This window comes from Carassius auratus, chromosome 27 (assembly GCF_003368295.1).
Source record: "Carassius auratus strain Wakin chromosome 27, ASM336829v1, whole genome shotgun sequence".
NCBI lineage: Eukaryota > Metazoa > Chordata > Actinopteri > Cypriniformes > Cyprinidae > Carassius > Carassius auratus.
The window spans coordinates 17,924,518-17,952,187 of record NC_039269.1 but is presented as its reverse complement, the minus strand read 5'-3'; the positions used below and the strand labels follow the sequence as shown (position 1 = coordinate 17,952,187).

At 36.9% G+C, this 27,670-nt stretch overlaps 1 protein-coding gene across 2 annotated transcripts in view; it reads left to right on the top strand.

Moving 5' to 3' along the window:
• Positions 1-27,670, top strand: part of LOC113045731 (V-type proton ATPase subunit H-like) — a 40,041-nt gene that overhangs the window by 2,154 nt on the left and 10,217 nt on the right. The window contains exons 3-10 of one of the 2 annotated variants that reach the window (XM_026206334.1): positions 5,141-5,240; positions 5,432-5,521; positions 6,365-6,478; positions 10,652-10,756; positions 17,940-17,993; positions 19,020-19,117; positions 20,398-20,590; positions 27,459-27,637. In XM_026206334.1, coding sequence (XP_026062119.1) covers positions 5,141-5,240; positions 5,432-5,521; positions 6,365-6,478; positions 10,652-10,756; positions 17,940-17,993; positions 19,020-19,117; positions 20,398-20,590; positions 27,459-27,637 — 933 coding nt within the window. The remainder of the gene's footprint in view (positions 1-5,140; positions 5,241-5,431; positions 5,522-6,364; positions 6,479-10,651; positions 10,757-17,939; positions 17,994-19,019; positions 19,118-20,397; positions 20,591-27,458; positions 27,638-27,670) is intronic. The other variant, XM_026206335.1, reaches the window with a different exon arrangement.

The following is a 27,670-nucleotide window of genomic DNA, read 5'->3' as shown; positions in this document are numbered from 1 at the left end:
GCAACGCTCAATATGGCCTCTCCATCTCAGGAAGCACCGTCTTCTGAATGAAAGAGCCAATCGCTGATCGGTAAAGTCGGCGCATCACTGCAGCTGCCGTTAGAAGTCCTGGTTGCTATAGAAACAGTCAACATTCTGAGATGTGCTCGACACTGGCTGATATTCGCTTGTTAAGTCTGACGTCACATAGCAACGCTTCCATGTCCAAATGCTCTATCAGTTATCACGAGAAAACAACAAAAGGTGCTAATATAAATTCATAATGTGATAGAATACTAGCGAAAAAGTTGTAATCTTAACCTTTAACTCCATACCAAAGTCCCAGGCAGACAATGAAAATCAAAAAAAAAAAATATATATATATATATATATAAAAATTATTTGTGTTTGGTACGGTGTGAGCACGGAGACTGTAGTGTATACGGTAAGTTTGAAAGCATGGAGCTTAAATTATTAATATGTATAAAAAGTGCTCATAAACGGCTGCTGAGGTTGTATTCTCAAGTGAAGCGAGTTGAGGCTTGGACCCGGAAACAGTGCTTCTTTCGTCATCACTTAACAACCGAATAGCCTGAAAAATAATGAGCAAAAGTAACATAATTTATGACACAGTTGTTGTCAGATTTCTTTGGTTATTTCAAATATGAAATGTATTTGTAAGCTTAGTGAACAGTTTTGAGAATTTGATGTTTCCCATTCAAAAAGATAGGAGTTGCACTTGCATGCCAGAGAGGCATTTCAAAGATGGCTTCCGAGTGACATGACATGTCTTAAAAGGACTTTGGCATTAGGTGCTTCTTTCAAAAAATCCTACTGACCTCAGACCATTCAGACTTAAATGGTAGGGTTGTTGTTAAATTTGTGTTGCATTATAGTTGTTATTTTTATACTGCTATAAACCAGGCAATGGGATAGTTACATAAATATGAAGACAATCAAATTTCAGTTAGAATAAATTGCTTAACAAAGTATATTAAAGACTGAATAATGAAGTATAATAAAGACTGCATAATGAAGTATGATAATCAGTCTATATTTGTAGTTTAAATCAGATGCATATTAATGCAGAGGGCATGTGGCAGGTGAAATTACAGTTCAGGAAGTTTCAAAACTGTTATAAGTCTTCTATCAGCCAATAAGTTGACTGAGCAACCATCCCTTGAAACCACACAATCATAAGTCTAAACAACAATGGGAAAATAATATATATAAAAACAACATAATATAAATTAATAATCAATACATTTTAAATTGTTTTATTTTTTCATTTTATTTTATTTTAAATGATTATATGATTAAATTGATTAATAAAATGATTAAATAATAAATTATTATAAAGGAATGAATGAACACATTAAGAAAAAATGAATATAAGAGAAAGAAAGAAAGAAATGTATGGTTGCTTTCTTTGCTTCCGGCTTCACTGCTATTCGGACACTCTTGCTTACTGCTCTGTTCTTTGCTCCCTTTTTATGTACCTTTTTCAGATTTCTCTAAGATTTTAACATCAGCAGATCAGCACAGTGCTCAAACAACACATTTTGGGCACAAGCACTAAACTAAAAGCTTTCCGGGACAGGAATAATACTATGAAAAAGAACACTTTGCCTCCCACTGGCAGCAGCTTACATTACGGAGACGGGAAAACACAGCTGCCTACATTCAAACTGACAAGAAAGAAAATGCATCTTGTGGAAACTACTTGCTGCATTAACTGCCACATACTTCTACAAAGGATTGTGATTCTTGAAACAAAGTTACTTGCCAGACTTCCAAAACAGGTGGAACACACAGCAGACGGTCATCATGGAACTCCTTTATTGGTATTCTACCACCCCCTATACATCTTGAGAATAGATTTGAAGCATTAATGAATGTGGGTAAGGAATCCCTAAATGGGATTGAACATGGATTGTCTCAGGTAGCAGCTAACCTTGCTACTAACAGGCATTACAGACAGCAGCGCAGTTGTGCCCAGGACCCGTATAGTGGGTGACTCCATTATCAGAAACATCAGTAGCAGGACTACAACTACATGCTGCTTTCCTCAAGCAACTGTCTCTGATGTGAACAAGGAACTTCTTAACTTTCTAATGAAGCACAAGACTGCAAATCAAATCATCATCCATGTGGGGAAGTATGATATTCAGAAAGAGCAGTCAGAACTCCTTAAAGGGGGGGTGAAATGCTCGTTTTTACTCAATATCCTGTTAATCTTGAGTACCTATAGAGTAGTACTGCATCCTTCATAACTCCAAAAAGTCTTTAGTTTTATTATATTCATAAGAGAAAAATAGTCTGTACCGATTTTTCCCGGAAAAACACGACCGACTGGAGGCGTGACGTGTGGGCGGAGCTAAAGAATCACGAGCGCCAGTAGGCTTTTGCGTTGAGAGCTTTGGAAGCTGTGACATTACGTGAGGACAAAACCAACCAAAACAAACCATGGCTAACAGTCAGATTCAGCGTATATTTATGATCCAGAATCAGATCCAGAGACTGAAATTTAACAAGAGCAGCATCAGCAACAATGTCTCTATGTGGTATGTACTGAAACTGTATATATTTGCTTAGCGGTTTTGGAAAATGACTAAGTTCCACTTTGTCGTCTTTTTTTTTTTTTTTTAAGATGTACATGTGGAAAGTGCAGTTTGATGGCAACGTCGCATGTTGTTTACTTGATGTGCTTACGCGCCGGTAGCTAAGTTAACAACACAGAGATATTTGAAGCAGTTTTACTCACCGCATGCGGTTCCAACACACGATCGTGACCCTTTTTCGTTGGGACTGCATTATCCTTAAGAAATAAACGATGTGCAAATCCGGCGTCAAACTGGGCCTTGTTTGTAAAACAAGCATCTTCGAAATGCAGGGAACAAACAAAAACACTTGCACAACTCTGTTGATGCTCTGTAAAAATAAACTCCATCCACTGGTCCCTTAATGCTGTTTCTCTTTTGGTAATCCGTGCAGGGTTGTCTTGACCTGGCAACCAAAAACACACTTCTTTTGTGACATTTGGCGACGCTCTCGCTCTGATCAGTGATTGTCTGTGCTCAGCCTCTCAGTGCGCTGCTATACGGGAGCGCGCGCTCTTCCGGCAGATGTGCCCTTAGGAGCCATATAAGGAAATCCTGCTCCATCTAACGTCACACAGAGCCATACTCGAAAAAAACTTTCCGAAACTTGTGACAAACCGGAAGGAGTATTTTTGGAACAGAAATACACCTTCAAACGTAAAACTTAATTTTTGAAACTTTGTCCATGTTTAGCATGGGAATCCAACTCTTTAACAGTGTAAAAAACTCAGTATGCATGAAATAGCATTTCACCCCCCCTTTAAGAAGGATTTCAGTGAACTCTTTGAAACACTTCAAAGGCTTGAAGTTCAGTCATTCATCAGTGGACCACTCCCAGCAAGGGGAACTAATGTGTTTTCATGGTTGCTTGGGCTGAAAACATGGCTACAAAGAATCTGCAGTATAAGAGTCGACTTCATCGACAGTTTCAATCTTTTCTGGGGCCATAGACAATTTTTTATACTGAATGGCCTCAACCCAAAGAAACTTGGTGCAAGAGTGCTAAAAGACAATATCTATTTCTCCCTCTGTCATCCTTCAGTATTATATGCCAATCCATTTAACCTGAATGGCACACACACACCTGGACAAAGTATGCGTGATGACAGACCATCATATCAGCTTCTAAGTCGTTATGGGGTGGACACATGCGGGACAAGCGGGAACCCAGTGTGCCTGTAGCTTTCTATATTTCTGATTTATCACATGATAGAAAGTCTAAGGCCTTCTTAAACCGTAAGTTTAACACAAACAACCTGATTTTATGTTTCTAAGTGAAATATGGCTAGAAGACATCTGCAGTGTAACAGTCCTCAATGAAACCCACCCTGCTAAAACTCAATAAAAACTGCAGTTTTGAAGCCCCTTCTGAGAAAGAGCAATTTTTTTGAAAAGGAAATTTTTAAACAACTGAAAAACTACTTAAACTCAAATGGACACCTGGACAATTTTCAATCTTGTTTCCAACCGCATCACAGCACAGAGATGGCACTCATTAAGATTATGAATAATATTCACTTTAATTCTGATTCTGGCAAAATATCAGTGCTGGTACTAATAGATTTAAGTGCTCCGTTTGACACTGTTGCTCATAACATACTTCTAGAGAGACTGGAAAACTGGGTCGGACTTTCTGGGATGGTACTCAAATGGTTGAAGTCATACTTAGAAGGCAGAGGTTATTACTTGAATATAGGAGAGCATAAGTCGAAGTGGACGTCCATGACATGGGGAGTCCCACAAGGCTCAATTCTTACACCGCTTTATTTAGCCTGTATATACACCCACTATGTCAAATAATGAGAAAGCACCAAATTGCCTACCACAGCTATGCTGATGATAGAGTCCTGCAACGGGCATATATATATATATATATATATATATATATATATATATATATATATATATATATATATATATATATATATATATATATATATATATACACATATATACATATACATATATACATATACATATATATATATATATATATATATATATATATAATTTTTCTGTTAATCATCTTTAATGGTTTTAAATTAATTTTAAATTAATTTTAAATTGTTTGGAAAGTTTTAAATTCCTTGTTTTATTGTTGTGATGGCAAAACACACAGTTTGCATTTGACAATCCTTAGATCCTTCATTAAACACAATTAGCATATTACATATTAGATCTAATTAGAAAATTTTATTTTTCGTGAGTAATAATAGTCAGAAGTAAAAAAAAAAAAAAAAATACTGAGTACATATTGATTTTTAAGGTGTAGACTTTTGTTTGGGATCAATAGGACAAGTAACAGTTTTATCAGTGGGCCCAACCCATCATCCCATCCTTATTATTGAGTCCTGCAATCTCTCCACAGATGAGAGATATATGATTTACTTGTGTTTGCTCTTGAGAATGGATATACTGGATCTTTGACAGATTAAAACAGTTAAAAAGCAAGTGAGAGTAAATACGTTTAATAAAAAGAATGTGAACAATTGGTGCACTTTGCTGGATTGCTTTTTTGTGCCTAACTCTCTTTAGTCATTGGTGAGTTTAATGGTTTTCAGGGGCCAAATGATCTCAGCTGAGGACTGCGAGTTCATCAAGAAGTTTGAGATTGCTGGGTCTGAGGACAAGCAAGCAATTCTGACAAAAGATGGACATCAGGTGAATAGGACTCTTCTAAAATTAGTCTTGCCCCTACCAGTCTTTTAAATAATTAGTTTAAAAGAAGAAATGTACCACATTCATTTAAACATAACAGAGCTAGATCATTGCCTTTGTTTTTAGGCTTACATGTTGTATTTCTATTGAAGTCTGTACATTTAACTAATTCTTCTAACATATTTCTTTTGTAGTGTGCAAAAACCTTCCTCAACCTTATGGCTCATATATCTAAAGAGCAAACAGTTCAGTACATCCTGACCCTAATTGATGACACACTGCAGGTAAAAAACACAATATTTTGGAGAAATTAAAAGTCCAACTCTGTTGTCTGTTTTTTCATTGTCAGTCGCACTTAAAAGCTTCAGAGTGTTCATTTATAAGGCATAAACTGACCCTGTATTATCTTTGTTTGAATGGTGTATAGTGCATTGAAATGAAAAATGCAGACAGTTACATGAATATTGCTATGACATTTGCTTTTTGTCTCTTCACAGCCTTGGTCTTGCCAATGTTCAAAACAGAAAAATGTCACGTCCTCAAACTGATCTTGATTCATGCTGTCACTCTGTCAATTGCCTAGATGCAGATTGATGCTCTAGCTTTGCTGTTTCGTTGTATATTTTGTCAATGTTATCTTTTAAACTTGTGCTGATAGATGGCCTTCATAAAACCCACTTTCAATTGCTTTTATGGAGTCTGTGGTTACAGAGTATATACTGAGTATTTCTGTATTCATTCAGTGACTTGTCCCCCACAGCTCATTTAGCCTGTGCATCTATGATGTGATCTTCTTTTCATATGCAAAGTGGGTATTATTCTAAAACAAAGATAAAACAGGCTCATCTTTCAATTTTAAAAATCAATTCATTTTATAAATGTGTCTCTGGGGAAGTATCATGTGCATGATGTAGGGTGTATTATGTATTTTTCAAGGATGCAACAATGCTACTAAGTATAGCTCATTTTGTTGTTGCGGTGAAATGGAAGTACTTCACCCCTGCAGATGTAGTCACTGACTTTTTTAATGTCCATTTGTGGAAAGCTTTTAACTATATATCATAAAATGTGTCTGAGATCAGTTTATTTTATGTTGCAATAAATGGGTCTTCTGCTCTACTATGCAGGAAAATCACCAGAGAGTGAATATCTTCTTTGATTATGCCAAGAAGACTAAGAATACAGCCTGGTCTTATTTCCTCCCAATGCTGAACCGTCAAGACCTCTTTACTGTTCATATGGTAAGTTGCTATCAGGCAAAAAATAAATACACTTTTTATAATATACACTACTGTTCAAAAGTTGTTTAAAGAAAATGATGTTAAAAGGATCCTGTTCACAAAAAAACAATATAGTGATTTTAACATTTGTAAAAAATGTTTTGTGATAGAATGCCCTTGTGCGAAGGAGTTACCATGAATATTTAGTGATTCACACATGAGAGACAGAGAACATCCCATAATGGGCCATCAATATGAATGTGACTGAGGCAGATAAGAGAGTGTGAGGAGAGTAAAATAATGTGGGCTTTTTATTATTTTATTTGCAATATAGTATAATAAAAAATATACACAGTGAAGGTCAAGGAAACATTATTGAATATACTGATCTGAACATTGAGATTTGAACAGCAACACACCTTTGTGCCAAACATTTATTCATAGTGTTAACACTCACACTACTTTTATACCTTGTGGTTCTCAAACATCCTGGAGTTGTGAGACATTTAGACAATGAAACGACACATATTTCAAAATCTTTCACTTGATTGCATATTTGGAGTCAGGAATTATAGTTTGGGAAAAGTCTAACTAGTAAAATGTGTACAAGTTATGTCACAATAACTCAATAACAACAGATGCAAGTAATCTTAAAGGGTTATTTCACCCAAGAATGTAAATTCGTCCATCTTCTACTCACCCTCTAAGCTTCCTAGGATACTTCGAGGGTGAGTAGAAAATGGACAAATTTTCATTCTCTGGTGAACTAACTCTTTAAGCTATCGTCCACTTGATCTAGCTGCGCGACTCATCGCGTTGTGTTCTTCTTTGAAGGAGGAGGTAAATTCTGGGTTTTTCCTTTCAGCGCATCTTCCGCCAATAAACAAAAAGTAGCCAGGTGTTTACTGATGAAGTGGGCATTTGTGGAGCTCACGTTGGTTTCATACAAATTACTAGGACTGGGACGATAAATCGATGAAGAATCGATTTGTGGATTGATTCTTAGATTTTCAGAATGCATCACGATTCCTCTGGAATTGATTCTGAGGTTAGATTTTAACAGCAGCTGGCGCTCTAATCTAGTTTTTATCTGCACACTCAACTGCTCATGAAGAAGAGTGCTAAAGAGCGCTTGTGCGTTCGGCTGAGTCATGTAATTTCACTTCTTAGAGCATCTTAGAATGCTTTTATGATGCAAGATTAATGTAAACACAGCCCACTCTGAACACCTTTGTAATTCGCTTCAACCTTTTCAAATTTTTTGAATGATTATTTTAGTTTCAATTGTCTGTAATGATTTGGAAACGAGCAGAATACGGGTGTTTCTAAAGCATGCAGTGCCATCTGCTGTTCAAAACTAAATTCAAGAAAGAATCGCGATGTATTTGGAAAATACCAGAATCGATGCTGAATCATTTCTCTATTCATGATGCATCGATTTATTTTCCCAACCCTACAAATTACTTTAACAGAGAATATTTGTTTTGAACTTAAAGGGGGGGTGAAATGCTATTTCATGAATACTGAGTTTTTTACACTGTTAAAGAGTTGGATTCCCATGCTAAACATGGACAAAGTTTCAAAAATTAAGTTGTACGTTTGAAAGACTATTTTTGTTCCAAAAATACTCCTTCCGGTTTGTCACAAGTTTCGGAAAGTTTTTTCGAGTATGGGTCTGTGTGACGTTAAATGGAGCGGAATTTCCTTATATGGGTCCTAAGGGCACGTCTGCCGGAAGAGCGCGCGCTCCCGTAGAGCAGAGCACTGAGAGAGCACAACAGATGTTCACTGATCAGAGCGAGAGCGTCGCGAAATGTCACAAAAGAAGTGTGTTTTTGGTTGCGAGGGCAAGACAACCCTGCACAGATTACCAAAAAAAAGCTTAAAACATTAAGGGACCAGTGGACGGAGTTTATTTTTACAGAGCTTCAAATATCTCTGTGTTGTTAACTTAGCTATCGGCGCGTAAGCACATCAAGTAAACAACATGCGATGTTGTCATCAAACTGCACTTTCCACATGTACAGCTTAAAAAAAAAAAAAAAAGACGACATAAAGTGGAACTTAGTCATTTTCCAAAACCGCTAAGCAAATATATACAGTTTCAGTACATACCACATAGAGACGTCCTGCTGTAGTCATTGCTGCTGCTCTCGTTCAGTTTCAGCCTCGGGATCTGATTCTGGATCATAAATAAACGGTTGAATCTGACTGTTAGCCATGGTTTGTTTTGGATGATGTTTTTTTTTTCCTCACGGTAATGTCACAACTTCCAAACGCTCTCAACGCAAAAGCCTACTGGCGCTCGTGATTCTTTAGCTCCGCCCACACGTCACGGCTCCAAACGGTCGTGTTTTTCCGGGAAAAATCAGCACAGACTATTTTTCTCTTATAAATATAATAAAACTAAAGACTTTTTGGAGATATGAAGGATGCAGTACTACTCTATAGGTACTCAAGATTAACAGGATAGTGAGTGAAAATGAGCCTCAAAGACATGAGAAATATACAAACTGTATATATATATATATATATACAGTTTGTATATTTCTCATGTCTTTGAGGCAAGTATTCGCTGAGATTCAGGTTGTTTTATTTTCGTGTCTGTGAAGAGAGGTGACAGAGACCGAGACGACAAAGAAAACCCCCTGTTTATTTTCGTTATTTTACAAAAGAACGTTGTTTTGTTGTTATTATGACTATACATAGATAAAAGTATACCCTTTGTTGTGAGACCAACCACACTAATGTTGAATTCAACCCCAGAGGGTTAAATAGGAAACAGTTGATTTCAATTGTAATAATATAATATTACATATTTTCATACTAAACTGACAACAGCCATAGTAGGCAGAAAGTGGTTTATTACAATTATGAGCTAAAAAATAATCACAATATTCCCTAAATTATTTGTTATAGCAGTGAATTTAATTTAATGTTTTTAAGAGGCTCATTTGACCTATTTTCTTTTCTAAAGAAAAGTAATTTCAGCTACACGCATAAAAGCTTAAATTTCGCAATTAAATTTCAGGAGTGTGCAGGTGGTGTTTACTGATGGTTCAGCTGCATTTACAAAACACAGTCAGCGTGAAATATGGACCAATATCTCACAACCCTTTTCTCCTGTATGAAAAATGTTTCCAAGTAATTACTGAACAAAGTTAGCTTGTCCTCCCCTCTCTCTATAATTACTTTGGAATGATGTCAGTTCCTAAACAGAAATATTGCAAGTTTCGGGAGTTGTCCACATTCTTCCACACATTATTCTGCTTAATATAAAATAGCATTGTGTTTTGTTCTTAAAAGTAATAAATTTTTTTTTTTTTTTTTAACCGAGCTAGATTATTAGGTTTACTTTCAGAGCTAGTTCTAAACCTTTTGTTTGAGTGCCCATAGTTAGTATGGGGTCTATCAATAATACATCAAAGAGATATCCATGCTTAGTTTCGAACATTCACTCAAAAGAAAAATATTTTCCCAGGATACTTATATTTTAGGGATACATACTTCACACACAGCACAGCGTGAAGTCAGTCGTCACAGTTTAATTACCCTTCAGGCAGACGGCGGTCGCAGGGTGCTGAACTGCATGAGGATTGTATTGATTCCCCTTGCCATCCTCACCTCAGCTCTTAATGAAACACTGTGAAGTTTCTCTTTTGCATGGCAAGCAGCGTAAATGTCATGTCTTCTGGAAACATCAGAATAGCTCTCAATGCGTTCATTACCATAGCACACACAGATACTGGGAGTGATACAGCTCTCAGTGAATCACTTCATCTGACCAATAATTCAAGCCTATTCTGCAGTGGTTGCATATTCATTAGTCTGAAATGTTAATTTAGGATGTTTAATTTTAGGTTGAATGTTTCAGATGGATGCAGCGCAACAGTTGCCATTTACTTATCTCAATTAATGGTGTTAATTATCCTTTGGCCTTTTGCCACTTTTATTCAGAGGAAAACAGAGAGAGGACAGGAAATTATGTGGAGAGAGACTGAGAGCAGGACTGGGAATATCTATGAGCTCTATACAAACTTTATTTCAGCTTATTGAGCCCAAACAAGGTGTACTAGGACACAGCCCCATCAAGACATTTTATATATTCCCATTTTCAAGCATCTGTATGAAAGCCACATATAACAGAAATGCATTTTCCAATCACTGATGCGACATTTCTCTTCTTTGCCTCAGGCTGGACGGATCATAGCAAAGCTGGCTGCCTGGGGACGTGACCTGATGGAGGGCAGTGACCTGAACTACTACTTCAACTGGATTAAGACCCAGCTCAGCTCTCAGGTAGAAAACAAAGAGATTCGATCCTAAAATCAGCAGACCTTCACTCTAACCGATTAAAATGTCATGATTAAAATCATGTCATTCCAGACCTGAACGACACATTTTTTGTTTGTTGTTGAAACACAAAAGGAGATGCTGTTTAGGAGAATATTAGTGACTGAGTCTCAGTGACTGTTTCACTGCATCCGTTTCATACAATGAAACTGAATGGAAGCTGCTGATGCTGTTTTGCTTACTATCTAACTTTTTCTTTTTACGGAAGGAAAAATATACAGTATATACGGTGGTGGCCAAAGTTTTAAGAACACTAGTATTTTCACCAACTAAAAAAAAATATTTAAAGGGGTCATATGATGCAATTTTAAATGTTTCCTTTCTCTTTGGAGTGTAACAAGCTCTTGGTGCATAAAAAAAGATCTGTACAGTTGCAAATCCAAAGGAGATATTCTTTTTCAAAGTTAAAACTCTGCCAAGCCCCCCTAAAACAGCTCTTTTAAACACACCCCACGTCTATGTCATTATGTGGAAATATTTGTGTTATGCCACCCAAATGTTCAAACAAAGAAAGAAGGCATGGTTTCAGTAACCACATTTAGCGTTGAAGCAGCAATGTCTGAGAGATGCTGTGTGTATCTAGGTGAAAGCAAAAGCACTTTATTTTAGGGGTGCACAATATATATTGGCCGATGATTAATGCACATCTCGTCAGTAAAGCCGGTTCTCTAATCAGCGGTAAATTCCATCAGGTGCGTGATTTCACATAGAGCAGCTGTTACTAAATGGAGCTGTTATTAATTGACAAGCTGCGCAAATTCACGTTCATTATCAGCTTGGATTTGCACAGCTTGTGTTGAATGTTTGGAAATGTAAACCGATATTTCCTACTGACACACTATAGCAAAAGATAGAAAAATAACTGACTTAAAACCATTTATTAGCTGGTGAAAATTCTGGTGTTTTAATAATTTTGACCACCACCATGGGTGTCGTTACGCCATATTTTTCATATGAAAACAGCAGCACACTTCGGTCGGCTCTTCCCCATCTATCAGCATGTTATTCAATCCGCAGAGCAAGAAACAGGGGACAAGGTGTGTGTTTATCGATAGATTGTTATAATATCTGCATCTGTGCAGTTCTTTTATTCTTCATAAATACAGTTTACAAAATATCACGGGAGCATTTGGTTTCCCATCTACTGTAGACTAAGTTTACGCTGCGTTCAACTCTCGTCACACCACAGCTGTTTCCTCGAGTGAAAATTAAGCACATATGAACGCATCATCGCCATTTTCATTTGGAAATTTAACTTTCAGTGTAATACAGATTACAGTGCATGTGGTTAAGATATTTGCGTGCTTGAGCTAAGGAAAGAGGGTTGTATTAGAAATGCAAACAGTAACATTTTCTGCATGTACAGTAAACGTGTGTGTGTGTGTGTGTGTGTGTGTGTGTGTGTTAGAGAGAGATCATGAAGACTTGTATTTGGCCTATTCAGTTATATTTTATACATGAGATTTAAAGAGAAAAATCTATAAAAACAAAACAAAACAAAAAAGCTCATGCTGCACTGAAACTCTCATTTCTCAGCAGGCTTTTATTTCTTGAAAAGCTCTTCACCATGTCTAAAACACATCTGCTTCTTCGTGTCAGTCACAGAACATAACCTACTGTGTCTGGTTCAGTGTTGCCTCTGTGCCTTATGATGTAAATTTTCCTATACAATGAAACTTCAAAAGATGCCATCGCTTTCTTCTGGTTTTCAATCCTCCTCCTTTCACTGGAGTGTGAAAGGCAAGCTCAGACATAAAAGAATTTGTGATGTGCCAAAGCACTGCCCGTGCGCTGTGTTCCTTTAAAAAAATTGCCTTTAGGTTTTTAGGGATTTAAATAGGTAGCCTTCATATAGAAGGAGGTTATTTGTGTCAGTTTTTTACTTTAGTTACTATCAAGAGCAGTTAAAGTAATGTTTGTTATATTGCTGAGTCCACTTTGAAAATGTAAGATTCAAAGTCTAATTTATATCTGAAACAAAGGTTTATTTATTCATTTATTTGGCAAATTTAGAGCAAATTTTTGATTGAACACTATTTGTGTGTGTATAATATATATATATATATATATATATATATATATATATATATATATATATATATATAATATTATTATTATTATTATTATTTTTATTTTTTTTAATTGGTTGAATGTAAAATCTTGAAACAACAAAGGCTTGATGAAGTAGTGAATATTTCTATCATTTATATACTTTGTTTTACAATTAAATATCACCCAATTATTAGATTTGTGTAGAGTACATATTCTTAAGCCATAGTGATATCCAAATTTGCAACCCAATAATCTTTTGTTTCGATTATTATTATTATTATTACTTTTTTTACTTCATTCCTTTGAATTCATTCACAGATTTTTTTCTGGATGATTCATAACCAAACTGATTTGAGTGATTGTATTATATCATATATGAAACCAAATAGGAAAGGTCATTGAAATGTCATGGTAAATAGCTTACAAAACAGGAAGACAGCATCAGACTTTCTGAGCCCAGCTTGTGTGTCAAACACTTTGCAGCACCTGCACAGGAACGAGTGAATTTGTATGTACTGTGCCACTCCTCGTATCCTACACGTACACAGTAGGGGGTCAAGATCTGCAGAGGCAGCCGTGTCAGGCCACTACTGCAGCAGAGTGCTTTATATAAAGTGCACAACAAGAAGAATAAACCGAGAAGTGCCTAGAGCACGATTTGATCCTGGATCCTCCTGACTCAGAATGAGCTGTGAGCTGTGAGCTCGGCTGCAGCAGTCCAGTCACAGATACAGATTAAGAGATTCACTCAGGGCGTACTGGTGCTAAGTGCACTGGGTTGAGTCATTTACCACCAGCACATGGGAACCAGGGGTCGACCTTACTTGTGGTGGTACTGACTTTTTTGCTTTTAAAAGAAAAAAGTGATGTGCCAGTTCAGCATGGATTTCTAAAAGTTTTGTTTGTGTTACCTGCTTGAGAGAACTGGTGAAAAAGCACCTTGAATTACGTTTTTGTTTCTTTTATTTCATGCCCCACAATACGTTTTTGGTGTAGATATGTACATATATTTATGTCAAGCCAAGCCCGTCAGTGTACCAGGCAGGAAGTTATAAAGTAGCAAAAGATAAAAGCTGTTTTCCATGTGTATCTGAGTTTTGTCCTAATCAGTCGCAGCAAAGGGCAGGATGTTTTGGCAGTTGCTAGTATTTACAATAATGCATCCTACAGTGAAATCTAACTGGTCTAAAATTCTGCTCTTACCAGCTGTACATTAAACATCAAATATCTAATAGTTGGCTGTGATTGTGTCACATAACAGTAGTGTGTTTAGAGAACCTACTGGACAGAAATATAGCTTTTCGTTTTGTCACACCTTAGAACACAGTATGAGTTTTTGTGTATTTTGTTGGATTTGAATGTATTCTTAATCGTAATCATTTTAGATGACCTTCAAACATATTTTGTGTCATTTCACAAGCCAGAACCAAAATCCATTTATATCAGCTATTTTATATGTAGTTCTCAAACAAAATTGCCATTCTTCTCTCTTTAGACCAAATTAATTAAAGGGGGGGTGAAATGCTATTTCATACATACTGAGTTTTTTACACTGTTAAAGAGTTGGATTCCCATGCTAAACATGGACAAAGTTTCAAAAATTAAGTTGTACGTTTGAAGGAGTATTTCTGTTCCAAAAATACTCCTTCCAGTTTGTCACAAGTTTCGGAAAGTTTTTTTAGAGTATGGCTCTGTGTGACGTTAGATGGAGCGGAATTTCCTTATATGGGTCCTAAGGGCACGTCTGCCGGAAGAGCGCGCGCTCCCGTAGAGCAGAGCACTGAGAGAGCACAACAGATGTTCACTGATCAGAGCGAGAGCGTCGCGAAATGTCACAAAAGAAGTGTGTTTTTGGTTGCCAGGGCAAGACAACCCTGCACAGATTACCAAAAAAAAAAAAAACAGCATTAAGGGACCAGTGGATGGAGTTTATTTTTACAGAGCATCAACGGAGTTGTGCAAGTGTTTGTGTTTGTTCCCTGCATTTCGAAGATGCTTGTTTTACAAACAAGGCCCAGTTTGACGCCAGATTTGCACACCGTTTATTTCTTAAGGATAATGCAGTCCCAACGAAAAAGGGTCACGATCGTGTGTTGGAACCGCACACGGTGAGTAAAACTGCTTCAAATATCTCTGTGTTGTTAACTTAGCTATCGGCGCGTAAGCACATCAAGTAAACAACATGCGATGTTGTCATCAAACTGCACTTTCCACATGTACAGCTTAAAAAAAAAAAAAAAGACGACATAAAGTGGAACTTAGTCATTTTCCAAAACCGCTAAGCAAATATATACAGTTTCAGTACATACCACATAGAGACGTCGTTGCTGCTGCTGCTCTTGTTAAATTTCAGCCTCTGGATCTGATTCTGGATCATAAATATACGCTGAATCTGACTGTTAGCCATGGTTTGTTTTGGATGTTTTTTTCCTCACGGTAATGTCACAGCTTCCAAACGCTCTCAACGCAAAAGCTTACTCGCGCTCATGATTCTTTGGCTCCGCCCACACGTCACGCCTCCAGTCGGTCGTGTTTTTCTGGGAAAAATCGGTACAGACTGTCTTTCTCTTATAAATATAATAAAACTAAAGACTTTTTGGAGTTATGAAGGATGCAGTACTACTCTATAGGTACTCAAGATTAACAGGATATTGAGTGAAAACGAGCATTTCACCCCCCCTTTAAGCAAATTAGAAATTTGAATCAAGGATTGAATTTGGAAAAACTGGAATAAATTATGGCAATTTTCATTTTTTGGTAGAGATACAAATTAAACTCATTTTTCAGATACAGTAGGTTTCCTTAAGTTTACATTTATTTAACATTTTTTGTTGGTCAACATTAACGACACAGATAGGTATTCAATTAAGAATTATTCAGTTAAGGCATGCATGTAATAGCCTTGTAAGAAAAAGTGATGAGGACGTTGAAGATCTTGATGAAGATGTTTATTGCAGTATAGCAGAGACAAATTACAGTTTGTTTGTTTTTTTAATGGCCCACTCCACCCCTGAAATGAAAAAAAAAATTTCAAAAATGAAATTCAGGCCCTGAATAAATGTCTACAAGTCCTTATTGGATCATCACTATAAATAATTCTACATGATAAAAAAGAAGGCTTTAAAAAGATTGGTAAAGGTGATCAGGTGATCGATTATCAGCCTCAAAAATCTTGATCGAAGCACCCCTACATGGAACAGCTCCAAGTAGAATGTCACATAACGTCACACTCAGAATTGTGGTAATTACGACATGACGTGTGATCAGTTAAAAAATGTTAAAGTCTTAATGACCCCAAACTTTTGAACAGTCGTATAAAGTACAGATGTCATTTTGGTTTAACAAAATAAAGTGTGTATACAATGAATTTCTGGGGGGTTCACAAGAAATCAAAGCCATATTTGTAATTTAAAGGTTTACTCCACCCCAAAATGAACATTTTGTCATTAATCACTTACCCCATGTTCTTCCAAACCTGTAAAAGCTTTGTTTGTCTTCAGAACACAATTTAAGATATGTTGGATGAAAACCAGGAGGCTTGTGTGACTGTCCCATTGACTGCCAAATAAATTGCACTGTCCAGAAAAGTATGAAAGACATCGTCAGAATAGTCCATCTGCCATCAGTGGTTCGATCTGAATTTTATGAAGCGACAAGAATAGTTTTTGTATGTGAAGAAAACTAAAGTAACGACTTTATTCAATAATTCATCTCCTTTGTGTCTCTCTGCATCACCGTGACATAATTTTGTAGAACATCCCCTGAATGCAAACTGACAGTGCAATTTACAGTGCAAGTCAATGGGACAGTCTCTCAGGCCTCCTGGTTTTCATTCAAAATATCTTAAATTGTGTTCCAAAGACAAACAAAACTTTTAAGGGTTAGAATAACATTGGGTAAGTGATTAATGCTAAAATCTTCATTTTGGAGTGGAGTATCCCATTAATTACTGAAAACATCCCTCTTTTGTGTACTAACACATTCGTTTTCCAATTGCTTTCATTAGAGAATGGCTTTAGAGTACGTTCTTGAGCTTAATGGAAAGACCCAGTGATACACTAAAATATAACCTTGAGATAGAGTACTGCATTCGATGGGTTTATTTAATGCTGACATGAAAGGAGTGAATAAAAGCATAACTGGGTTCACTTTGTATGGATTTAAAAAAAAAGTTTTGTATTAAAAATATACTATAAATAGTCTGTTATTCTCCAATAGATTTGATAGATACAATTGTTTACATTCATTTTTTATTAGATAAAAAAATAGTAAAATTATATTTTTCTTTTGAGCTTGTGAAATAATTTAATAATGAATGAATGGCATCTAATGAAATGCCTTCAAAATTAATGAAAGAACGCTTGATGTTTTACAAAAACTATTCAATTTATTATTTATTAAGTTACTATTTCATACTAGTTCTTTTATTATGGCATCCAATATAAGCAGTGTTTTGGTCCTCTGCTAAATGAGAACACTACGTATGTATGTATTCATTTTCACTTCCCCTACAAATCACCTTATAGTAATAGAATGTTGGATTTTGCATGCAATTGCATATTTTAGCCCTAGGGACCTCTGAATTAATGAACGTTGAAAATCATAAATAGAAAACCTCTCAAAGCATTTCATGTTTATTAGACCTCTCAGAGTGCACTCCATAAATTTGTTTCATTGTAGCTAAGCTGTGCTGGCTGTGAATAAATGTTTTCAATGAATCTGGAAAAAAATCCCGTCTATTATTCTTTGCTGGAAATGAATATAAATACCAGTTTGATTATGTTGGGGGTATTTTTTAAATACTGATGCAAAAGTGTCTTTAACATCCAAATTGTGATTTAGCTCTTGTACCAAGCTTAAACATTTCATTTTGCAGTGCAGCTGAGACTGAAATCAATTCAGGGCCACTCTCCCACAGAATTTTAGACGATTGCCTGTCATGAACAAGCCATCTCACTCACACAGGAGTCATGCCTCCTGTCATTGTCCAAGAATACCGCTCTAGTTCGCTGCAACAAGAGGCCCTAAATCACAGATTTTTTTCTTTCTTTCTATCTTTTTTTTTTTTTTTTGGTAGAAACTACATGGTACAGGTGCTGAACCTGGAACAGGGACCATCTCCCCCAGTGAAGTGAGTATGTCACAGATGAAGGAGGCGGGGGTGTGCCTCACCTTTCAGAGGACGAGATCTTCACCCCTCTCTTTTTCGGGATTTGGCACACGCTGTTTCTTGTCCAATGCTCCCCCCCCCCCCCCCCCCCCCCCACATTCATATCCACTGTGAATATTTTCACTTTTTCCTACAGCTGCACTTCTCTAATGCAACACCTTTTTCGCCTGTAAGCATTCTTATAAAGATTCTTTCCTCTCTTTCCAATGGCTGTGGTCATAATCCAATATTTCTGCTGTTTTTTTAAAGATACTAGACTTGATAGATTGAAAGGATCACCAGAAGGCTTTTGTCTTGCACTATAGCAATCTTCCTCTTTCATTTCTTTTTGCACTTTTTAGAGTTCATTTGAAAAGAAAGGTTTTTTTTTTTTTTTTATCATATGTCGTGAGTCAAAATCTGCTGGCGCATAGCAAGCAGCCACAAATTTTCATTCAATTTTCTCTCATGGCTCTTATGATGTCTCCCTCCACTTTGCTATTCTTCATGACCTGTCTCCCTGTCTCTTCTATTCTCTGGACCACTCTGCTTTTATGCATATAGTGCTGATCTACAGTATCATCTTGCCCAGTTAATGACTGAGTCTGTTCTCTTCTCTCAGCCGCATATCCTCTAACATCTCTCTATGATTCACTCACTCTGTCCTGGTTTCAAGTCTGCTGCTTTCTCTCTGCTGCATTGTGGGATTGTCTCTTTGATCCAGCATGTTACCCAAAAGGCGTTTTTTAAAAGTCAGAAAGTCCTGCACGTGCATAAGTGAATGCAGAATTACAGAGAGTGTAAATGCTGCTTGAGCAGCCTAGTTTCATTGTGTTCCTTTGCTAGTTCCTGAAAAGGACGGGCTTATTTCATGCATCCATTTCCCTGCTTATCTGAACTGTTCCGTTCTCCGTGTTCTGATGGTGTTGTCCTTTTGTGTTTGTGTGCATGTTAATTTGTGTGTGTGTGTGTGTCGTGTACGTGTATTTTTCCTTCTGACCCTCACAGAGCTCCCAGTACGTTCAGTGCGTCGCTGGTTGCCTGCAGCTCATGCTGAAAGTGAATGAATACAGATTCGCCTGGGTGGAGGCCGACGGAGTGAACTGGTAATTCTCACTTCCGTACTAATATTTAGGTCATGTTTTGGGTAATATTGCACATAGTAAACAATACCTAAGCTCTTTTTGTGTTATGGTTATCTAGTAAGTATTACCTGGACCGACCTGGAATTAATCGTATTTGTAACAAAATTGTATTAAATAATATTTAATATTAAATGTAAAGCTTTAGTTTCAGTTTGGAGTAAGAGTTTTTTTTATGATTTTGAAAGAAGTTTCTTAGTTCACCGAGGCTGTATTTGTTTGATTAAAAATACAGTAAAAACCGTAATATTGTAAAATATTTTTGCAATTTTAAAATAACTCTATTGTAATACATCTATTGTAATACATTTCTATTGTAATACATTTTAAAATGTAATTTATTCCTTTGCTGGCAAAGCTGAATTTCTTCAGTGTCACATGGTCCTTATAAAATCATAAAAATATAATATGCTGAATTGGTCCTTAAGAAAAAAATATTTTTATTATCAATGTTAAAAGCATTCAAAAGAACCGCATTTATTTGAAAATAAATCTTTCAAAATATTATAATGTCTTCACTGCCACTTTTGATGAATTTAACGCATCCGTGCTAATAAACTTATTGATATCTTAAAAAAAAAAAAAAAATCTTATTGAGATATATATGTACCTTATATATTATAAATCAAGTGTAAATGATATGTAAATTATAAATAATTTATGTTTTTTTAATTAGTAATTATATTTATCATTTAATTATTTCATTAAATATTCATTAAAATATTAGGTTGGCTTGGACAGTTTTTAAAATCTGTAACCAGTAGTCTGGAAGAGTCATAGACTAGGCATGAAAATTGATTGGTCAAACCCTGTGACACATTTATTTTTCTATTTTTTAAGGTTGCAGCACGCAGTTAACAGTGTGCTCTACTCACGCCCCTTTTATGCTGCCCATCCCCTGCCGTATCGAAGAAACAAATCTTGTAGAACAAGAAAGCATCTCTCATTGTCCTAGCAGGTTTTAGCCCTGTGATCATAAAAGTTCTTTTGTTTTCTAGAGTACAGACAGCGTAAAAGACAGGATAATGAGGCTTCTCTGAAGATAATTTTCTTTTTCTTGCCTCTCAAGTAAAATTTCTTTCATGTAATGGTCTCATTATACATCACAAAAATGTGGGCTTTCATTTTCCCCCTCATCAAACCATCAGGGCTAAGTTTATGAAGAGCATCCTCTCAGCACACCATTAGGGGCGAGATGCCCTACTGTTTACTAACTTCGACTGTTCTGTCTGTCCATCTTTTAGCATCACAGCAGTGTTGAGCAATAAGTGTGGCTTCCAGCTGCAGTATCAGATGATCTTCTGCGTGTGGCTTCTGGCATTCAGTCCGCAACTCTGCGAACAGCTGCGACGCTATAACGTGGTACCGGCACTCTCCGACATCCTCCAAGAGTCTGTCAAAGAGAAGGTCACTCGCATAATCCTGGCTGCTTTCAGGGTACGTGTCATGAAATGCTTCTTCAAGCCGCAATCATTAGCCATCCAGTCTCCTTTCCTGACTTTGTGAATGCAGTAGTGTCAAATGTTCTTTTTAAAATCAGCCTCATGCCTTTTCTCTTTCCAAAAAACAAAGCATTAAGCAATTTTAGGACCCTGTTTAGTATGGCTCTTATTTCAGCCCTCCTAAAAATCTGTGATTGACTCAGCTGCAGTAAACTAATAGGTAATTTCATACTGAAGCCACCACTGAATCCTCTCAGATACACACTCCTACTCCATCACTCAGCCGGATGCTTTCTATTACAGTGTAATCACAGAATAATTTGCAATCAAATATGCCACTGTTACTAGTTCCAAAAATCTGAGAACACCAGCTGAAATGCTTATATTATTCACCTAATGGATCCTCTGCAAGTGAATGGGTGCTGTCAGATTGAGAATTTAAATGGCTAATAAAGATATCACAAAAGTCCACAAGTAATGTACTGTAAGAGACCCACAAGCTACATATTTGTAAGAAATACATCAAGACATTTTTAAACCTTTTTTTCCAACTAAAATATGATTCCTCTATCCATAATATCGCTTCACTGAAAAATAGTCATCTCTGCTAAATCAAGAGAAAAATATGCAGATATCAAGAGTTGTTTCAGTTTTTTTTTTAACAAACACACAGCTTTTCACTTCACAAGACATTAATTCAAGGACTGGCATGTGGATTTTTGATGGCATCCAAAATTTCTCCTAATCTATTCTGTTGAAGAAACTTGGATGGCCTGAGGGTGAGTATATTTTGGGGTGAACTATTCCTTTAATATACTCGTTTGTTTTCTTAGCATTTTGTTGTTTTCATTTCTTAGCATTTCATTTAGTTTTCCCCACATTTGCTTATTTAATTGGTGACCTAGAACGGCCTTTTTTAAAATGACACTTTCAATTTTTATAATTTTTTTTCTAAATGTATCCAAATTCTTTATTTATGTACAGGTCGAAAGTAGATTTTGAATTCCATATTTTTCAGTGTGCTCTTAGACTTGTCAACCCCACTGAACATCTACCAATGAACAATGCAGTTTTAATTGGTTTATTTTTAAAAACTGGTCATTAGAGTATAATTTGAACCATTATGACCTCGCGCACTTAAAAGAGAAACATTATCAGAGCCACAACATATTAAGACACTTGAAAGACACTTAACCCCAATCATGTACAGTACAAGGCACCATTGCTGCAATTAGAGTCTTTTAAGGAAATGGATTGCAAAGCATCTGTTAAATGAAGATAAGTGAAGGCACCATGTAAACATATCTCTAAAAGTACTTAATGAGTGATCATTAAGTCTGATGCCAGACTGTTTAACTGACTGTTGTTGTTGTTTTTTGGTGCACAAATAATGAATGAAAAAGTGTGTGTGCTGAATCCATTACAGATGGATGGGTGTTTCTGTTTTCTCACTTTTTTTAGATCAGGGCATTGCTCAGCAGAAGGTGTCCTCTTCAAAGTCCATTAGCGGATCACTCACTCTTTTATTCTGAAAGGATTTAATTTGCCCAGAATGTACTAAGAACCCCATTATTACCTTATTAAGGTTGCAGATTGACAAAAGCGCTCGTTTTAATCTCTTCCACACGTCATAGCGTCATCGCCTATTCAGTGCTTGGTTCTTAGAGACTATAAATGGAAAAAAATAACATAAAAAAAACTCGTCACCCCCACATTGCCCTTCCTGCTAGTGTTGATCATTTGAATTAGGATATAGTGCTAGACCAAATGTGGTCCCAAGGCATTTTATCTTCTGTCGGGCTTATTACTTTTCCACTGCTGGCACATATTTGTTTAATACATAGCCGAGGCACAAAAACAGGCTGCTTGTTACTCTTATTCTGCATTTCATTTTCCTGCACATGTCGTTCATAGTGCTGGCTACATTTAATGTTCAAATTAGCCCTGAAAGCTGGGCTCTGTTGTTGTCATTGGAGTTGTGTAATGAATTCATTGTCCATGTCGCTGACAGTATTGAATTAGAGTGCAGCGCTTCATTCATCTCACCTGCTGAAGAGCTTATTAAGTTGTCCTGACCAGGTATTCTCTCTCTGTGTCTGTCCATGATTACATGGCTTCCATTTTGCAGCTATCAATGGATCTGCCTCTGCACTTTTGCCATTATTTATGTTCCACATTTGTACACTCTTCCCCACTGTTATATATAGTATTACCTAAAGCAATACTTTAAACACTCAGGATTGAAGATATTGGGCTGTAGTTTAGCCTTGTTGTGATTCTTTATTGTAGCTGATCATAGGTCTCTCTTTATTCTAATACAGAAAATATTCTATATTCTTATTATGTAACTTATTATGTCTTTCTGTTCGTGGTATAGAGATGTACAGGAATTAAGTCACTTGGTCTGCGTCTGTCCGTCCATCCGTCCATTTGTCTATTGGGGTTGAACAATTAGTGATTTTTTTTTTTAAAGTCGACTTTTATGTGATGAAAGTCGAGTCGAAGTCGACTAGTGGCTGATGACATCATTAATGAACAAATAAGTCTGGAGCTGTGAAAACATCAGTTATCAGTTATTTTACCTTTGAGGTCGGTTTATTTCTCACAGATTTCTGCTTGTTCTAAATCAGATCTCTCTAGTAGTAGTGACGCTGTGGGATTTAGTGATTAACAAAATGCTTGAACTTTTCAGTTTCTAAGCTATTTTATTGAGAAATCACAGAACAGCGTTGACAGTACATTTTTGCGCTGAATGATTCTGTGCGCGAGCGATCTGCACATGACGTACGAGCTACTGTCTGTAGTCTATTTGTGTGCGTTACAGTGCAGCAGTGCATTAGATTAGAACAGCAGTTAACTTACCTGTACAATAAGCTGTTTAGAATGTGCGTTCTCCCGTTCAATTTCGAGCATCCAGTAATATTATCACACAACTTGTGGACCTTTCGGAGTATACATTTATTTTTCATTTGAACTGTTTGGAAACGGAGCGTAAATGTGGAAGTCCTTCAAACATTTATTATCCTATTGTGCCCTCTATAGGACCGGCGAATAGTCAACGTCAAGCTTAAAGCGTCATGGCAGAGCATTGAAGTCGATTAGTCGGTGCAACCCATACTGTCTGTCTGTCTATCTATCTATCTGTCCGTCCGTCCGTCCGTCCGTCCGTCCGTCTTTCTATCTTTGTCAGTGTCTGTCTGTCTATCTATCTATCTATCTATCTGTCTGTCCATCCGTCCATCCGTCTATCTGTCTGTCAGTTTGTCCGTCCATCCGTTTCTATCTATCTACCTACCTACCTATCTATCTGTCTGTCTGTCTGTCTCTCTCTCTCTCTCTCTCTCTCTCTCTCTCTTTGTCTGTGTCCATCCGTCCATCTATCTATTGGCCTGTCCGTCTGTCCGTCTCTATCTATCTGTCTGTCTGTTTGTCCGACTGTCTATCTCTCTTTGTCTGTATGTCCATCCATCCATCTATCTTTCGGCCTTTCTGTCCATCTCTATCTGTCTGTCCATCCGGCTGTCTCTCTCTTTGTCTGTGAATTCGTCCATCCATTTATCTATCAGTCTTTCTGTCCATCTCTCTCTCTTTGTCTGTCTGTCCATCTATCTATCTATCTATCTATCTATCTATCTGTCTGTCTACCTATCTATACGTCTGTTTGTCCATCCTTCTCTTTCTCTCTATCTATCTATCTATCTATCTATCTATCTATCTATCTATCTATCTGTCTATCTGTCTATCCGTCTATCCGTCCGTCTGTCCGTCCATCTGTCTGTCTCTCTCTCTCTCTCTCTCTCTCTCTCATATATATATATATTAGGGGTGTAACGATACGCATATTCGTATTGAACCGTTCGGTACGAGGCTTTCGGTTCGGTACGCGGTACGCATTATGTATACCGAACAGTTCGTTGGACTAATTAATTATATATAAAAAAAAAAAAAAAAAAAGAGAAATATAATGATATGCGTTCAACAAGGTAGCCCAATAACCCAAACGACGTAACAGGCAACGTCCCTGACACTCCTGAAGAAGAAAAAAACACCAACTTATAGTTATATGTTTATGTTAGGCTACTCAGTCAGGCGCTTGCTCACTCAGCACGCGCTGAAGGCTCGTTGCAAAATGGCCAATGCATTTAACAGACCAGAAATAGAAAATCCTCCAATAACCAACAGGTCTGGTGTTTGGGTGCACTTTGGATTCCCTGTAAGCCATGGTGATGGCAAGAGAGTGGTGGATAAAAAAACAACGGTATGTCGCATCTGCTACATGACAATAGGGTACACCAACACCCAAACACCAGACCTGTTGGTTATTGCAGGATCTTCTATTTCTGGTCTGTTAAATGCATTAGACATTTTGCAATGAGCCTTCAGCGCGTGCTGAGTGAGCGAGCGCCTTAGGGGCCGTTCACATATCGCGCCTAAAAACGCGTTTTATTTGTCTGTCTGTCTATCTATCTATCGGTCTGTCTGTCTGTCTCTGTCTGTCTGTCTGTCTGTCTGTCCATCCGTCTCTCTCTCTCTCTCTGTCTGTCTGTCCGTCCATCTATCTATCGGTCCTTCAATCTGTCTCTATCTGTCTGTCTGTCCATCCATCCATCCTAGTGTCTCTCTGACTGTCTTCTCTATGTATCTATCTATCTCTCTGTCCATCTATTTTTCTGTCTTTGTCGTTCTATCTGACATTCTATCTAGCATTCTATTTTGCTGTCTGTCGTTCTATCATTCTACAGTATCTAACAATCTAACGCTCTATCATTTTCCAATTCTCAATGTGAGTGTCTTTTTTAACAAGTTAATTTACTCTGATGCCAACGAACCTCACTTACTGCTCATTCATCAATGTCTTATTTCCATAGAATGAGAAAGCCATGTGTAAGCATTCATAGATGCAGAATGTCACAGAGGAAGGTGTAGGACAGCACTGTGCTAACAATTCATCATCTTGTTTACCGCAGCTGTACATTGGGCTAATCAGATTTCTGACCTGTTCACCATGATTTATTATGTGTTGCAAAACAAGCATTAAAAGGAGAGAAATTGTGTTACAAATGTATGAAGGAGACTTCCTCTTTTGTGTCAAAGAAAAGTCACATGGTATTGGGTGCATCTGGAATTGGATCTGATTAAGGATGTGACTTGCTGAACATTGTAATTAGAAAGAGAATGAGAATGGCTATGAAGCTTTTGTTTGGAATAGAGAAATGTGTCCGGCCTGCATAAAAAATGTATGTTAGCTTGCAACAGGACTACCAATACCAAGACCTGTCAGACTGCCTTAGAGCAGTCCGCAATGAAACAAAACGTTAGGCTGCTGCAAATTAAAATGCCAGCACTGTTCATCGCCTCTTTAGAATGCATTACTATTGTAATTCAACACTGCAGCTATCACTCTATTAGGAGTCTGTCACTGCCACTTAATATAAACTCTTCCTTTGCAAGCTTACCTACTCATCTTTTACATCTTTGCTGTCCTTCATATATTCAACAGTATGACATCCATCCTGCTGGACAGCTGAGCGTTCACTCACTCTAATTGTTCAATTTCGCCAGGGGCTTTTTGTTGTATAATAATGTCACAATTCTGGTGATTAAAAGCTGCTTGAAGGCAATCAGATGCCTAATTATTACTTGGTTTCTACCTCACTAGCTTCAAATTGAAATTGTCTCATTAAATCTGATTCAGGCCCATTCAAAATGAAATCTGGTTCTTCTGTTTCATCAGTAATCAATACTTCACCTGTTTGAGAGGTCGTCGTCTTAGGCTGCTTGAGTGGAATGAAATTTATATGTACCACCTTGAGTCTATCATAAAACCTACAGCTAGACTTTACTAAACCAGCAGACATTAACGGAAAATATGATTCATTTATTCATTTCCTTTTCTTTTCTTTTTTAATACTTCTGAGATTTTAATAATTCATTATCATGTCCATTTACTGATGATATTTGTTAGAGTAGCAGCATGAGTTGGTTTGATATTTCACCCAATTTGATCTAAGCAATTTAACTTGATGCCTACCGGTAGCATCTGGAAGAACAACTTAAGAGGAATTTTTCAAGTAAGGCCAGAAGAAGGGGCATGTTTTCAAAGAACAACACCTAATTTAGTACGGCTAAGACCAAAAGGTTTAAAAATGAAGTCAAATTTTATTTTAGCATTTTCTGTCAAATGAGCCATGTCCATTTAGACTGTAATGAATTCTGAGAAATAAAAGCACTCTTATTCAGATATGGCATGTTAATTTTCTCATCAAGTGTTCAGTGAAGGCATTCATTTTTTGGTTGTTGAAAGGGCCGTGTCAAATGGGTGCAGGTAAAACATCTTTCCTCACACTACGCACAAAGCTTTCCATAAGAGTAGAAGTTTGAAAAGAAATGGTGAATGCATATTTAAAATTTAGAGCACTGACTTTCTCTTTACAAGAGTCTGAACAATTCAAATAGTAATTTTTTCCCCCCAGTGCTGTGAAGTATCTTTCTTGCTAGGAAATAGTCTTGAATTTAGCTATTCAACCACTGTGGATCTAAAATTAAAAAGTTCTTCAAAGATATATTGGAAAATATATCATCTTTATTACTAAACTCCATGGTGACATGGTATCCACCTTCAAATGAAATCTGATAAAAGAAAATGGTGGTTATAATTTAAATATTGTCACATATCCATTTCTGAATTACTGCACTCGTCAAAGTTTATTTGAAATGAAGGAATGTTTAAATATGATTGATTTCATTATAGACATCCGATTAAATTTGCTTGGATTGATTTCAGTAATCTTAGTACTTGTTATCCACCTGAAGTTTTCTCCAGTAACACCATTAACATGTTTGATGTTTGTTCATTGCTGAAGAACCTGCTGGAGAAGTCCGCTGAGAGAGAGACCCGTCAGGAGTACGCTCTTGCCATGATCCAGTGCAAAGTGCTCAAACAGCTGGAGAACCTGGACCAGCAGAAATATGATGATGAGGACATCACTGATGACATTAAGTTCCTCCTGGAAAGACTGGGAGAGAGCGTTCAGGACCTCAGGTAGAGCCCACATACTCTCTCAAGATGTTTTCA